The 15,282-nt window shown below is 45.1% G+C and overlaps 1 protein-coding gene and 1 long non-coding RNA gene across 4 annotated transcripts in view; one reads left to right on the top strand and one right to left on the bottom strand.

Moving 5' to 3' along the window:
- Positions 1 to 15,282, top strand: part of LOC310839343 — a 292,189-nt gene that overhangs the window by 269,064 nt on the left and 7,843 nt on the right. The window lies entirely within an intron of this gene.
- On the bottom strand, positions 6,733 to 15,257 carry ZC3H10 (zinc finger CCCH-type containing 10). 3 transcript variants are annotated; one of them, XM_083727681.1, is made up of 3 exons: positions 15,195 to 15,257; positions 11,529 to 11,605; positions 6,733 to 9,342 (listed from the first exon to the last, which is right to left on the bottom strand). In XM_083727681.1, exon 3 carries the CDS (start codon positions 9,297 to 9,299, stop codon positions 8,106 to 8,108), a length of 1,194 nt encoding a protein of 397 aa, XP_083583807.1. In that variant the 5' UTR covers positions 9,300 to 9,342; positions 11,529 to 11,605; positions 15,195 to 15,257; the 3' UTR covers positions 6,733 to 8,105. The 3 variants fall into 3 exon arrangements, with proteins under 3 accessions (XP_083583807.1, XP_083583808.1, XP_083583809.1); XM_083727682.1 differs by lacking the exon at positions 15,195 to 15,257 and adding an exon at positions 12,903 to 13,084; XM_083727683.1 differs by lacking the exon at positions 15,195 to 15,257 and adding an exon at positions 12,597 to 12,911.

Here is a 15,282-nt window from a genome sequence, read left to right as displayed (position 1 = left end):
GCAAACCAGAGTGGGAATGACAGGAGTGGAAATATTAAAAATTGACCAGAAACTGTTTATGTATGCTACAACAGCAGTGAGAACTTTATAAGCGCAAAAGTGGAAACAGCAAGAATTACCGACGATAGATGATTGGCAGACGAAGATGATGGACTATGCGGAATTGGCAAAGCTGACGGGGAAAATCCGAAACCAGAGTGACCAAACGTTCCAGAGATACTGGAGTAAATTCATTAAATATATAGACAATCACTGTAAACATATAAAGACACTAGCTGGACTGAGATAAACTTCACAATGTTTAATAGAAGAAATTTTTTACTTGTGCTTTAAGTTTTAAATAATTCAAATTTAATGTAGAATTTTGATGGTATAAATGTGTGAATTTAAGAAGTTTTCTAGAAAAACCAGGTGACGGAATGTAAGGAAGTCAAAAGCTCGGCAGAGCTAAACATTTGTAAAAGGTGATATGATGTTACAATATTGTTAAAAATGGAAAATTTATAAAAAACATATATTAAATATATATATATATAATAAAATGCTCCCAGGTGTGTGTGTGTGTGTGTGTGTGTGTGTGAGAGAGAGAGAGAGAGAGAGAGAGAGAGAGAGAGAGAGAATATTAAATGTGCAAACCTTGAGTTATAGCATGTGGTTGAATCCCACATTGCTACCAAACTCAGCTAAGAGTGCTTCAAGACTTCTGGCAGGAAAAGCTTATATCTGACACATTACACAAGACAAAGCGAGTACGTAAGCAATAGAACACTTGCCCATTTATTTATCAGAAGCAAGCCACAAAGTATAGCCCAAAATACTTAAATCATCTCTAGAGACCAACACGCTAGCTTATTAGAAAGTGGGGTATCTTTTTACTTCTGGCAGCCAACCATACAGAACCACAAACCTTGCTTTCTAGTGGAGGCGCAACATTGTGGCAGAGACCAAGCAAAACACATGTGGAGACCTTGGTTGTGGGCATTCTGCTATGACCCTCCCCACATCAGAATGAGCCTTCGAGAGTGCTAAGAGAAGAGCAGCGGCCAGAAAAGTGTGTTTCAAGCTAAATTTACTATCGCTACTATTTTCTATAATATATAATCAAATCTGTACAGTTGATTTGAGTGTTGGTACTGTTACACTTTTTTTTTTTTAACACTATAGTGCAATTATAGTGGCACTATAGTAGCACCAGGCAGAGGGCCTTCTTGGTAGTGGCACCCGCCCTGTGGAATGCCATCCCACCAGATGTCAAAGAAATAAACAACTATTTGACTTTTAGAAGATATCTGAAGGCAGCCCTGTTTAGGGAAGCTTTCAATATTTGATGAATTATTATATTTTAATATTTTGCTGGAAGCTGCCCAGAATGGTTGGGGAAACCCAGCCAGATGGGCAGGGCATAAATAAAATTATTATTATTATTAAATTTTAAAATCTATCCCAACCAGCGTGGCATAATGAATATTGGACTAAAACCTGGGAGAGCAGAGTTCATAATCCCCACTCAGGCATGAAGCTCACTGAGTCACCTCAAGCCAATCACAATCTCTTAGCCTAACCTACCTCACAGGGCTGTTGTGGTGATGAAATGAGGAGGAGAAACATGTACACCACGTTGAGATTCTTGGAAGATAAAGGTGGTATATAAATGTGAATAAATAATAAGAATAACGAGAAAATTCTGATCTCTCACACATTTTTAATTTTGCTTTTCAGCTCTGCTTCCTAACATAAGAAGATACAAGATTTGAAGACAAAAGTTGGTAGGTTAGGTAACCCTAATTCCTGAAGTACTGTGTAGTACCTCAGTGATCCAAACATCAAAAACAATGCTGCAGAGAAGGGTCTACTAAATGCAAGAGAAATGTCTCTGAACTTACCATACAGTAGTGCCAGCATAGGGTGATGTGGGAACTGGGGAAAGCAAACACCAGAGATGTAGGGTGTTTACAATCGACTTTGAAAGTGTCCATCACAAAAACTCCTAGATGTATTTGTCTGCAGTTTGGCAGCTTCCTTACCCATGAGCACTTTTCTCATGTTTGTAGTTTTCCACCCATTTGTCGACAAAACACATGGGGACTTTAAACAATAATTTGTTTACCCATCCCAAAACTTTTAACAGCTGAAGTTTCGGGAAAGCAAATCCTTCTGAAATTTGGCACGGTTCATGACAAGGGGGAGCATTGCTTGCAAAATGCATCCAAACCTGCCTCAAAATAATTATATTTCTTTAAAAAAAACAAAACAAAAAAAACCCCAAACTTTAAAAAGATACCTATTACAAAAGCCCCCGGACCTATTTGCCTGTGATGTGGCACACTTTAGCAACTCAGGAGAGACTAATAATGCCTGAATGTTTCATCAGCTTCTGACAAAAGGAAAAGAATTAAGTTGTACCTCTTTTTGGTTTCTCAACCATGAATGGGGACGATGACGAAGCGGCCTCTGATAAACCTGGAGCCAAATTCGATGGCCTACAAGGTGCCTCAGACCAAAGGGAGCTTCTTTCTAAACTGCTTCAATGGGGTTTGAACTCGATTGTAGAAAGCTGAGATGCTGCCTCCATTCAGCTGACACGAGCCATAAACTATACTGCTACCACCAAAAAAATCCCACCTCTTTATCTTATTAACATACAGACTACTAACTTCAGTCCATCTGTGGGCTATATGCCTCTGAAGAAAAGTGATGTGGCCTGGTCTGTTGCATTGCCTAACCCACCCACACTCGCCATCTTCAGCTGTGTCTCTCCAAAGACAAATCTGCCATTGCTGTGCTAGAAGCCCAGAGCCATTAACAGCTGCTCGTCGTCTCAATTTTACATCCTCATCATTTCAGCTCCTTTTTTAGTGCAGGGCTATAGTGGCAGGTGAAGCCACTTCTGGCAGAATTTCCTGGCTTGTAGAAAACCTGGATCTTGGACCCACCGGATCACCCATCTTCCCTTCCTGTCCACTGATATATTAATAGCTCACACAGCCCCTCCTGCCTGTAGGCTGTTATGTGAGGTTTTGCCCCAGCTCTAGTTGTTCATTGGCCTTCCTTTTTTTAAGCTCTAAGCCAGCCCGCCCCAAACCTGCAGCCCTCCAGGTGGTTTGGCCTACAACTCCCATGATCCCTAGCTAACAGGACCAGTGGTCAGGGATGATGGGAATTGTAGGCCAAAACATTTGGAGGGCCAAAGGTTGGGGATGCCTGCTCTAAACCCTTTCCCAGCCATGATTTGCTTTGCTGGCTGTTGCCACTGCCTCACATCTTTAAGGAATTGTGACTTTTAACCAGACCCCACCTGTGGACATAGACGCATGTAAAGGTGACAGGGAAGATTCACCTGGTACATTTCCTGGTGTGTCGGCCTGCTATTAGACACAAGAGGAAGTCTAGGAAAAATACCAGAAAACAAAATACCAGAATGGACAAGCCTTTATCCACCAACCCTGGCCATATGCCCGGGGGGGGGGGGGGGTTGCTGTTCTGCCTGAAAAAAACCCACACAGGATTTGCCTGCATAGTGTAAATCAACCTGTAAAATTAATCTCCTCACATCCATACCTTTCATGTCCGACTTAAGACCTTGAGGAGGACTCGATGTTCCTAATGCTTGACTAGAAGGGGAAATGTCAGCTGCTTCCTCCCACATTTAAGTTCTACATGCTACACCTGGCAGAATTTCATTTTCAGGCAATGCTTAAAGATACAGATGTACCTCAGGTCTGGCCAGCCAATGAGCTCCTGGTTCAGTGTCCTTCAGCTTCCCCCATTTCCTTCTTCTGGTCATCACCTCAGGGCTCCTTGTGACCTTGGTTCCTATGCGAGACTTTGCCCAAGCCTGTTATAACTTTAGTTTCTCCTTCCCTAACTTCGAGACTTTGCAGCCTTGTTTCCTCAGGCCTCTGCTTTTAGGTGCATGATATACCGTATTTGCCTACTGTTCCTTTCTTCCTTCAACCACCCTGACAGGCCCAGCCTCTCTGTTGTCCTTCCCCCATCAGCAGCATACCCTTTGCTGTCTTGTGCGTTTCCTACAACCATCTCCTCCAAATAGTCCCTCCTCAACCTGCTGGCTCCTTTGCCATTCTTCTCCACCTGCCCAGCTGCAACCTACACCCACAGACCCACATTTCTTGATCAATTGCCAACTCTACATTTTTCTATCAGGCACCTGCCCAGGCTTCCTGGATTTAGCTTCCTTACCTTTTTCCACGCATCTTTCCAGTCATTCTTTTTACTTCAGGACTACTAAGAGGCAGGTACAGATGCCCCAAACTGAGCTTTCTTTTAAAAAAAGACGTGTCTCTCGTCTTCCTAGAAATGTAGTTCTGCTTCGGCCTTTTACCATTCTGCTCCATATGCTTGCAGCAGTCAGTTTTGTCATGGTTAACAGTATTTCATATTTATAGGGCTAGACTTGGTGTGCATATATTGATTGTAAAATGATGTTGGGGGTAGGGAACAAACCCCATAACCTTCCTTCGCTGCAGGTAACATCTTTTTGCCATTCCCCTCTAATCACCGGAGTAAAGTTGGGAGAAAACAACTAAAACCAGCAGACCCCAATAAAGACAGTTTTGTTCCCATGCCTAGTGAACTTTTGATATAAGGGTAGCCTCACTCCCTGCTTGATGTATAAATTCAATCCATATTTGACTAATTTTATTCGGCCTTTTTCTGCTAGTTAACCTTTGCTCACCTCATCTTCATTTCTCTCTGATCACCCATGGACTTCTCTCTTCACTTTCAGGCTGTCCATTTTCATTAAGCCATAAACCTTCAATGCTTTTATTAATAAAGTCACACGTTCTCTGATGCAAATGGTTCTGCTCTACATAAGGAGTGGAACACAGGTGGGAACTAGCTTGAGGGGCGTATTGTGTACAGTGGTAAGGTAAAGGTAAAGGTACCCCTGCCCGTATGGGCCAGTCTTGTCAGACTCTAGGGTTGTGCGCTCATCTCACTCTAGAGGCCGGGAGCCGGCGCCGTCCGCAGACACTTCCGGGTCACGTGGCCAGCGTGACAAAGCTGCTCTGGCGAGCCTGCACCAGCGCAGCACACGGAACGCTGTTTACCTTCCTGCTATAAAGCGGTACCTTATCTACTTGCACTTAAGGGTGCTTTCAAACTGCTAGCTGGGCAGGAGCTGAGACCGAAAGACGGGAGCTCACCCCGCCGCGGGGATTCGAACCGCCGACCATACGACCGGCAAGTCCTAGGCACTGTGGTTTTACCCACAGCGCCACCCGCGTCCTGATTGTGTACAGTGGTACCTCGGGTTAAGTACTTAATTTGTTCTGGAGGTCCATTCTTAACCTGAAACTGTTCTTAACCTGAAGCACCACTTTAGCTAATGGGGCCTCCCACTGCTGCCACACCGCCGGAGCACGATTTCTGTTCTCATCCTGAAGCAAAGTTCTTAACCCGAGGTACTATTTCTGGGTTAGCGGAGTCTGTAACCTGAAGCGTATGTAACCCAAGGTACCACTGTACCAGGCAACCTTTCAAGGGCTATATGACAGAGTGGGGCGGAGAAATCAACGTAACTTTTGCCATTGTACAATACAGGCCTCTCCATCTAGAGAAGCAAGAGACATTATTTATAATTGAAATATACAGTCCTGTCAGGCAAAAACACCTGGAGTCCAAAGTAGGACCAGTGAAGGGTGAAGCCTAGGAAAAGGTTACAACAGTCTAAGAGCCATTTGCCCCTAAGCATGACATTCCCCATCAGCTGGGCAGTCACCTCCAAGAGGCCAGTGGTTCCACTATTCGCTTCACTGCAGAAAATGTGGGTTCTCTAATGGAATGAGGCCTGAAGTTGATAACAAAGTCTTTTGTCTAGAAGATGCACTTTGTATGCACTTTCATGTGAAATATATAGTTTATATCATATTTGATGGGTATACTTGAGTTATAGCAAGGAGGTGCTGTACAATTTTTGCAACTGCCTCCCATCTTTGCCCTAGAAGGTCCTTGCTGCTTGTCAAAAAGACGAGCCACTTTTGTCCCTAGAAAGGTAAAATGCTCGAGGGCTCATACTCACGGAAAAGCCATTTAAGTCAGATTGCACAGATATGTAGCATACGATTAATATAGTCAATTCCTATAACAAGGGCTGGCAGATACCTAAAACTACCCGGCATGTTGCTTCAGCCACCATCATCAATTCATCCTTTTTTTATTTACAATCTGTGTAGCTCGGAAGTGCCACAAAGAGGTTTAAGATTTCTCTCCTGTGACCCCCAGGTGACAGCAAAGAAAGATCTCCTGCTATCAGGCTTTGAGAAGACTAAAGTTTAGAGGAACCCTTATCATGAAAAGGCATACCTTCAACGCCCAAGTTAACCTATTGGAGAATATTCTTCCCAAATCTCCCTATATCCATTGCTAATCAGCAGACCTTCTAATGATAGCAAGCTAGTTAATGGATCATCACACCTACTTGTAGTTTATCTCACAGCAGCCCAGTTGTTGGCAAAGCAGAAATAAGCTTGCAGGCTCAGCAGATTTTGCCTACAATAAAAAGTCACCTAGAGTGTTTTCCTCCTGCCTCTCACCCCCTTCATCCCACCATTTCTTGGAATGCTGCCAGTGTTTTGGAAAGCTGCTGTGTTCTGTTCCAGAGATCTATACAGATTCTAAACTGCAAACCCATAAATATTTGAAGGAGGAAGGAGAGAATACTGTATATGTGTGTACACACACACACACGAATCACATCAGCACTGGATATTTGTGAGGACTGTACATTTGTTTTAATAGCTGAAAACATTTACACAGTTAACTGTAGAAACAGCAGGTTCATGAAGCATTTTCCTCATTTTTGTCAAAAACATTCAAATAAAACCCGATCCAAATGGAACATGAAAAACACGAAAGCTAATATGGAGCCAAGGAGGAGCTGAGGGTTGCTATCATTAACAACAAAATTCCAAAAAGGAAACAGAAACACTGAATGAGGGAAGTTTAAGTATGCCATATAGCAAAACATGAAGTGATGCAGAGCAGGTAAGTCCCTACAACAACCAAGTCCTTGCACATGGGAGCAATTCAGGCATGAAATGTGAGCAGAAAGCAGTGAAACATCTCAGAAGAATGAACAAAACAGTGGGAGCTATTCTGGGCTTGCAAGGCATCAAGTACCCCCGTAAGTGCCAATGGGAAGTTAGGCTGCTTCAAGTCTATGGGTAGCTACAAGATATTCTGCCATTGCATCCTGGGTGCTTTGAGAAACCCATCAATTCATATAAAAGATGCCATCTTTATATATGCCCGCAATCACCGCTAGCCTGCAAACTCAAACTTTAGTAAGTCACGTATGTTGAACCTGCTCTTTCCAGGGCTACAATGTCAACTGTCCATTCCTAATCAATTCAGAAGAAAAGGCAATATTTAATTTTGTGCTCTGGAACCATTTCCAGCTTACTGTTTATCGCAGCAACAGAGCTCAGATAAAGCCATACCTAGAAGCCTGGATTTCTGGCTTCCTACAACAAGAAACAGTGTACAAAGATACATGATGCAGGCTGACAACAGTCTCTGCTCTTTGTGGAGCTAGTACAGTTTTAGAGTCTTTGCCCCTTTCTTTGAGCAAAGCAAAGCCACTCTTCAATTCATCGGGAAGCCCCTGGGAGCTTAGCTGTTTTCCCCTCTCTGCACCAACCACCACAGAATGAATTCTGTGTGACTATGCAAAAGCAGCGCTTCCAAGGTGGGGAAATGTGCTCAGCTACAAAACTCACAAGGGACTGGTGGGTGGCTACATGAGGATGGACAAGCTGCAAAATAGATACAACATACACACAAAGGCTATGAGATTACAATACTCTCCAAACTGCTTCGTTAGTATCCCTGAGCCCTGCTGTCTTCCGAGGGGGGGGGGGCAAGCGCCACGTATTCCTGTGTGAGGACAATTGTGAACCCACGCTACGGTCCTCCCCTCTGTGTCGAGATGAGGTTTCCGGTGGCTTTTCAGATCCGCACCTGAAATCAGTTTCATTCTCTCTTCCGCACGTTAACCACCTCCAACGAGAGGGGGGGAAAAGATCCCGGTAGTGACCTAGGGAAAGCACAGACTGAGCAGAGACACTTCCCTTGGAAGTGGGTTAGTGGGGCATGGCTGTTATCCTCATGCTCTGGGAGGCTATGGGGTATGTCACCATGGGGGTGGTGGCATGGCTCATGGTGATGCCCCCCAGTGGCTGAGCCATGGACACGGCCACAGGCGCTACGGATACAGCCACAGGAGCCATGGAGACTGGTGGAGCCATCCCCTGGGCTATGGTCTGAGCCAGCGCTGCTGACAGCGGGGTGATTTCTGGGTTCATGGGAGGCGCTGCGTTGCTAGGGGGAGCTGCCTGAGCTCCAGCTGGAGCCACCAAATCCTGCTGGGACACAGGCCGTGGCTGCAGAGCTTGGCTGCTCAGGGTGGTGTGAGTCTGGGCAATGCTGTGGTTGTAGTTGGTGACGGTGCCCACAGTGGGTGCCAGAGTCTGCTCAGTAGCCGGGGCTGTAGTGCTGAGCGTTATCACCTTGGCCTGGTTGCGGAACTGGGCGTTCTGTTCCAGCAGGACCTCGTTGGTGGCTAGGAGGTTGTTGACCTGCTTCTTGAGGTCCTCCACACGTTTGCGGAGCATGATGTTCTCCTCTTCCAGGAGCCGGTATTCCACCGTGCGAGGACTGGTGAAGTTGTACTCGTAAGTCTCAAAGTGGAGCCCGTCTACCCGCCGCCGCTTCAGCACAGGGTCGTGGTCATCGAAGCACCGGTCAGAGTCGTACATGGGGTCATAGGGGTCGTATCGGCGCACGGGAGTGGTGATGCCCTGTTCCCGGGTGGCCAACCCCCGGCCGTCGTATTCATAATCCCGCTGAAGGTGCTGGAATTTACATTTGGCCCCGCGCTGGCAATCCCCCTTGAGAAAATCCCTGCAAATGGGGACTTCCTCCTTGCTGTTGGGGAGGTCGGCTGGGGAAAGGCCAAGCCCAGCTGCCACTTTCTGGCGAAGGCGTGGGGGTAGCTCCCCCGTCTTTTTGTAGCAGTCTTCGTCTTCCTTGGTGCCGTGGATGAAGCGGCAGTTGATGCGGACGCACTCCTTGTTCTGGAAGTCGTGGCAGAAGATGAACTCGTTCTTGCTCACTCCCAGGTTGGTCACCTCGTTCATGTCGGGGTGGCGGAAACGGCAGCGCTTGCCCCGCTTGCAGACATTGCGTAGGAAATCCCGGCAGATGTCATCGGAGTTGGCACTTGCCTCATCGCTGCCGCTCCCACTGCCATTATAAGTGTTGTCACGGTCAGGCATTTTTTCGTGGCCTTGTGCAGGCTGGGGGCCCAAAATCAGGTTACTGTGCAAGTACAAGAGAACAAGTAAGAAACGCAAGAGGGAAACCTGTCCAGTTAGATGATGATGATGATGATAATAATAATAATAATAATAATTTATTACTTCTGACTGGGAAGAGAATACACGATACATCAAACAACACTTTGTATCAGGTCCAAGTATTTTATAGTCTATATGTACATGTATATCCTCTCAACTATCAGAAAGAAACGACTTATTTGCTTGGACTGAATGGCTTCAATACTTTTTTAGTTCCTACTCATACTTTCCCCTAGTTCTATCTTTTGAGAACAGATGATCAGAACACTGCACTCAACTCAGGGTGGAACTATATTACTGGCCTATATAAGGGCATTACGTTTTTGCTGCAGAGAAGGGGAACAAAACTGAATGAGAGTTCTAAACGCTTACCCAAGACCACAAAGGCAATATGATCCAACAAATGAAAAAGATGCTGCTTTTTACTTTGTTGGATGATCAAGCAAAGATTTAATTAAGTCTGCAGCAGCCTGCATAGGATCCAATTAAATTTCAAGGTAGTTTAGGATGTAAATGCAACATAATCTCAGATGGATTGCATACCCCTTTAACATTTGAAAATAAGGTAAAAAAGGTAAAGGACCCCTGGATGGTTAAGTCCAGTCAAAGGCGACTATGGGGTTGCAGCACTCATCTTGCTTTCAGGCTGAGGGAGTCGGCATTTGCCCACAGACAGCTTTCCAGGTCGTGTGGCCAGCATGACTAAACCGCTTCTGGCGCAACGGAACACTTTGATGGAAACTAGAGCGCATGGAAATGCTGTTTACCTTCCCGCTGCGGCGGTACCTATTTATCTGCTTGCACTGGCATGCTTTTGAACTGCTAAGTTGGCAGAAGCTGGGACAGAGCACCTACTCTATTCCATAGACTCAAAGCAGCTCATAATAGTTTTTCTAAATCTTAACAGTCTTACCCCCGAAGGGTTCACACTCTGAGAAGTAAAATAAGGGTTTAGCAAGTATGAAAACAGAAGGTGTCATTAAGGTAATTAATAAAAACAGGGTAAAATCTAGTGATATTTTTTTCTTCTGTGTAGTTTTGTAGTTATGCACTACTACTTATTATTTCAATATGCAAAACACTGAGCTACAGCCTAACTTCTTCACAAAGCTTTATTTTTAACCATAGTAATGAACGTCAGCCATTCACTTATACGGTAAATAAAGGGATACACTCAATGATGCCATATGAATAGGAGCTACACTCTGTCCCTGGTAACCACTGGGTGATATCCAATTAAAGCATAATCAAAGCAGACCCACTGAATTAATGTGCCAGATTGAGTTCTACACACTCATAGATCAGAACAGATATTTATACTGAGGGATTTTCCCCCAATCAGATCTACAGTCTGCTGTGGCACAGCCCAGACCAAGGTTTACCAAATGGCTGAGAACTATTTGTGTGCGTAGCTTGGTTTATGGCAGGCTGCTGTTTTACAAGGAAGGAGTGAAGCTAAAACAAAGAAAATGAATGACTGCAATTCTTTGAATCTTGAAATCAACAAGGATTTCAACTTGCTACATGTATACCCAACATTCCTAGCAATGCTTAGAAATAATTCTTTGAAGACTCAGATCACCATGAAGACTAGCAGCTTGAACTTTCAAACAGTTCACAAATGTGAAATCCTACATCAGATAAAAGAAGATCCTACCCATCTTCTGTCACAGAAAAAGCATGGTTAAAAAGTTGGACTCAAAAGATTTGTGGAAATGGGAAGGCAGCCAATTTGAAAGCAAGCAGGGTGTGGTTGTGTGTGTATGGAGTCTGCAGAGGTGGTAAAATTTAAAACAGGAAAAGGGTGAACAAAATCCCACACAAGAATAGCATCCTTTTTCTTTCTCATACTTCTGATTTTGCTTTAAAATTCCAAAGTAAGAGCTTAATGAAACTCCCATGGGGTCTTTTTAAAGTCTACATTTGCAGTTCTATGCACACTTACCTGGGAGTGAGTGAGTCCCATTGAATTCAGTGAGATTTTCTTCTGGGTAGACCTATACAATATTACTCTTTACATTAATTTACAACCATGCCATTTCTAAATGATCGCCAGCTAAAGCTCCAAACACCAAGAATATTTAACTTCTGACCCTCAGCAGATCATAATATAGATAAACCATTAGTTGTTAGGAAGCTTAACTTTACCTTCATGACACAAAATTTTCAAAGTCATGCCAGGGTAGGTTACGGCAAGGATTCAGACTTGATTTGTCCCACAAGAGCTATAGAAGGAAGATAAAAAGCCATGCATTAAAATCTTCATTTACATGCATTTGTTCTGATAGATCAAAAGTATTTTCTATCTTATCGTAGTGTCTGGATTTTAACATAGATTTTAACTGTCTATTCTATGGACTTTTACCTTTTCACATTAATTTATAAAGAGCACCTATGCATCTACCATAGACCCACTTCTGCCAATAATTCTGAAAAGAACTGTAGAATGCACTTAGTTAATATGGCGTCCTGGCCAGGTCTGCTGTAAATTATACCATAAAAGAAAAATGCATTTAAGAGCATGCCAAATGCTCCCCCCTAAGGCTGCACAATGCAGAGGAAAAACAGCCTTTGAGGAAGGCTTAGTCACCCATTACTATCATTCTGTAACAAATCTGTTAGTTTTTAAGGCACTACAAGACACTTCGTTGTTTTGTTACAATAGACTATATATAGCTACCCCTCCACAACTTATTGGTGAGGCATCCCCCCAAAAGCTCCTCAGAAACCCTAGGGATTCCACTTGTGTCTTTGAAATGAACCGTACACATCCTTACTGTACGTCTGATCATTATGTGCTGTTTCCACGCAGTATGTGTTCTTAAGACACAACCATGATCTGCTTTTAGCAGTGTTACAAAGATGGAGACTCAAACTTTATTAGGAACGTATTGGACCAGTCAGATATGATGCCCCCACCCCATATCTTTCTTCAAAAGTTGCTGCTTCTTTTTATTTGGCGATGGAGCAGTTTGGCTGTTTTCTGTGAACTGGGTACCATCCTGCGGTACTTTTGATGACAGGCAACGTTGATCATGTTTGTGTGTGTGTGGTTTTGTAGTTTTGCTTTTTTTTTTTTTTAAAGTAGAAAACTAAGAGCCGATCTCTTTGCCCTCGGTGTGGATTGAGGATATTTTCGGCTCAAGAGCAGTGACAACAACGTGACGAAGTTCTCCCCCCTGGAAATCCTGGGCACACCTGAAATCCACAGCTCACCTGAAACTTCGCAGCATCGCCCGGCCTGACCCCCCCCCCCCCGAAAGAGCAACCCTAAGCCGGAGTAAAAACTTCCCGAGAGTCGGAAAGGGCCGAGGCAGGGCCTCCGTTCACTCTCGGCGAGGGTCCGCTCGGCTGAAAGAGGAAGGAGACCCCGCGGCGAGAAGCCAAGGCAGGAGAAGGGGCCTCAGGGTCTCTTGAGGCTCGGCGGCATTCGTCCCTTGGGGAACTCTCGAACCCCGAGCCGGAGCGAAGGCCACGCCAGGCATGTCACCCCCACCCCACTCCAATCTCCCAGCCACTCACCCTCACACCGACCTCCTCTGGTCCAAACAAAGCGCAGCCCCTTCCGCCGTGACGCCCCTCCTGCCGCCGCCACCGGAAGTACTCTATGGTTCTTCCTCCGCGCGGGGCTGCTAGGGAGGGATGCGGGCAGCGGCGGTTGCCGTGGCAACGGGACTCCCTTTTCTCATTCTCTCCCGCCTCCCTGCATGTATCGGAGGGGACGGGGCGCTTTATACTCCACCCCCCAACAACACACACACGTTTTACGCTGCTGGGCTTTGTAAGGAAACGTGGCGTGCGATGCATTCACGCTGCTATAACCGTGTTTACAACCGTGAAGCCTTTTCCGATAGGATTTCTCGCCACTGCCCCACAACTATTACATGGCCCCCTGTTATTGGGCCCGCTGCTTATAGTCAGGCGGTCTCCCGGAACCCGGCCTTTCATACAGGCCAGCTTTTAACCTATAAAGCGTTTTTTCACCTGTTCCGATTTCCAAGAGACCAAATCGTGTAACCAAGAGATAAATCGTTTTGGGGAAATTTTCAATTGGCACAATTTAGTTATGGTAAAAACCTAACTCTTGCATGCACCAGCCCAGCCCTCTGAGCACGGGTTTCTACACAACCATTGCCCTTTCCCAACTCTCAGCACTTTCTAGTCTAGGTCATACAAGGAATCGACTTGTTCTGTGGCTTGTATACTAAAATAAGGGGTTACTGAACTGGTTGGTAGAGATGTCTGCAAACTTTTAGGCAGTATGCAGTGCATAAACATACAATTAAGAATTAAGGCAAAGGACCCCTGGACATCAAATCCAGTCAAAGGAGACAAAGGGGTGCAGGGCTCATCTCTTTTCAGGCCGGGGAAGCAGTGATTGTCCACAGACAGATTTCCGGTCCATGTGGCCAGCGTGATAAACCGCTTCTATTGCAATGGGATACTGTGACAAAAGCCAGAACACACTGAAACACCATTTACCTTCCCTCCGCAGCAGTGCCCATTTATCTACTTGCACTGGTGTGCTTTTGAACTGCTAGGTTGGCGGAAGCTGGGAAGGAGCAATGGAAGCTTTGTTGTTGTTTAGTCGTTTAGTCTAACTAACTGCTAACCTAGCAGTTCGAAAGAACGCCAAAGTGCAAGTAGATAAATAGGTACCGCTTCGGCAGGAAGGTAAACAGTGTTTCCCTGCGCTGCTCTGGTTTGCCAGAAGCGGCTTAGTCATGCTGGCCACATGACCTGGAAGCTGTACACTGACTCCCTCGACCAATAAAGTGAGATGAGCACCGCAACCCCAGAGTTGGCCACGATTGGACCTAATGGTCAGGGGTCCATTTACCTTAAGAATGTAAGGGATGCGGGTGGTGCTGTGGGTTAAACAACAGAGACCAGGACTTGCCAATCAGGTTGGCAGTTCAAATCCCTACAACGGGGTGAGCTCCCTTTGCTCGGTCCCTGCTCCTGCCAACCTAGCAGTTCAAAAGCATGTCAAAGTGCAAGTAGATAAATGGGTACCGCTCCTGCGGAAAGGTAAACGGCGCTTCCATGCGCTGCTCTGGCTCGCCAGAAGTGGCTTATAGTCATGCTGGCCACATGACCTGGAAGCTGTCTGCGGACAAACATTGGCGAGTAAAGTGAGATGAGCACCGCAACCCCCGAGTCATACACAACTGGACTTAATGGTCAGGGGTCCCTTTACCTCAAGTATCATATAGCATCTAATAAAGCACAGCAGCCACAAGAGGCAGAAAAATAATCAGGTGACCCACTCAGCAATTTACAAGTGGCCCGTGGTGTTTATCCACTGTGCTGCCTAACTTAACAAAGGTTCTCAAACTGTAGAAGCTAGTGTAGATCTCAAGTGTACAGTACTGTACTGCTCTTGTACAAGAGCAGAAACTATCCTGGCCTGGGTGCCTAAACTACAAATCTAGAAGTCTGTCAAGCATTTGCCTTGTAAGCACTTCTGGACCATGAAGAGTTCTGAATTCAACATGATTGACAATCCATTTGTATTGCTCCTTATACCTTTCTTTTTTATGCAGTCCTTGTTTGCTAGCACCAGATTAGTTTTAAGGAACCATGGATGGTTGGATGGATATAACATCTGCATTAGAACAGAACTGTTATGGAAAGTGAGATAAGACAGTAGATTTCTAGAACTTATTTGTGATGAAAAACCAAGCTAGATTCATGTAAATGAACTAAAACTCCAGTCTCGTATTTCCAAAGCAGCCCAACCTAGCTAAAATTAATCAGGGTGCCGACAACCCGAAAGTATTTTCCAACCACACATTTCGCTTCATCTTACACTGGCCAAGTTACTGTAGGTCAGGGATTCACATTCATGGGCATCATGTTGCTCTCAAAGTAGTAGACCAGGAAGTCTTATCGCTGCCAC

The sequence above is a fragment of the Podarcis gaigeae genome, assembly GCF_964106915.1.
Source record: "Podarcis gaigeae genome assembly, chromosome: 2".
Classification (NCBI taxonomy): domain Eukaryota; kingdom Metazoa; phylum Chordata; class Lepidosauria; order Squamata; family Lacertidae; genus Podarcis; species Podarcis gaigeae.
The sequence above is the reverse complement of the archived record's forward strand: the minus strand, read 5'-3'. Positions and strand labels throughout refer to the sequence as shown.

Excerpts from the sequence above, each read along its gene's own strand:
- ZC3H10 (XM_083727681.1), bottom strand. The coding sequence starts at position 9,299 with ATGCCTGACCGTGACAACACTTATAATGGCAGTGGGAGCGGCAGCGAT.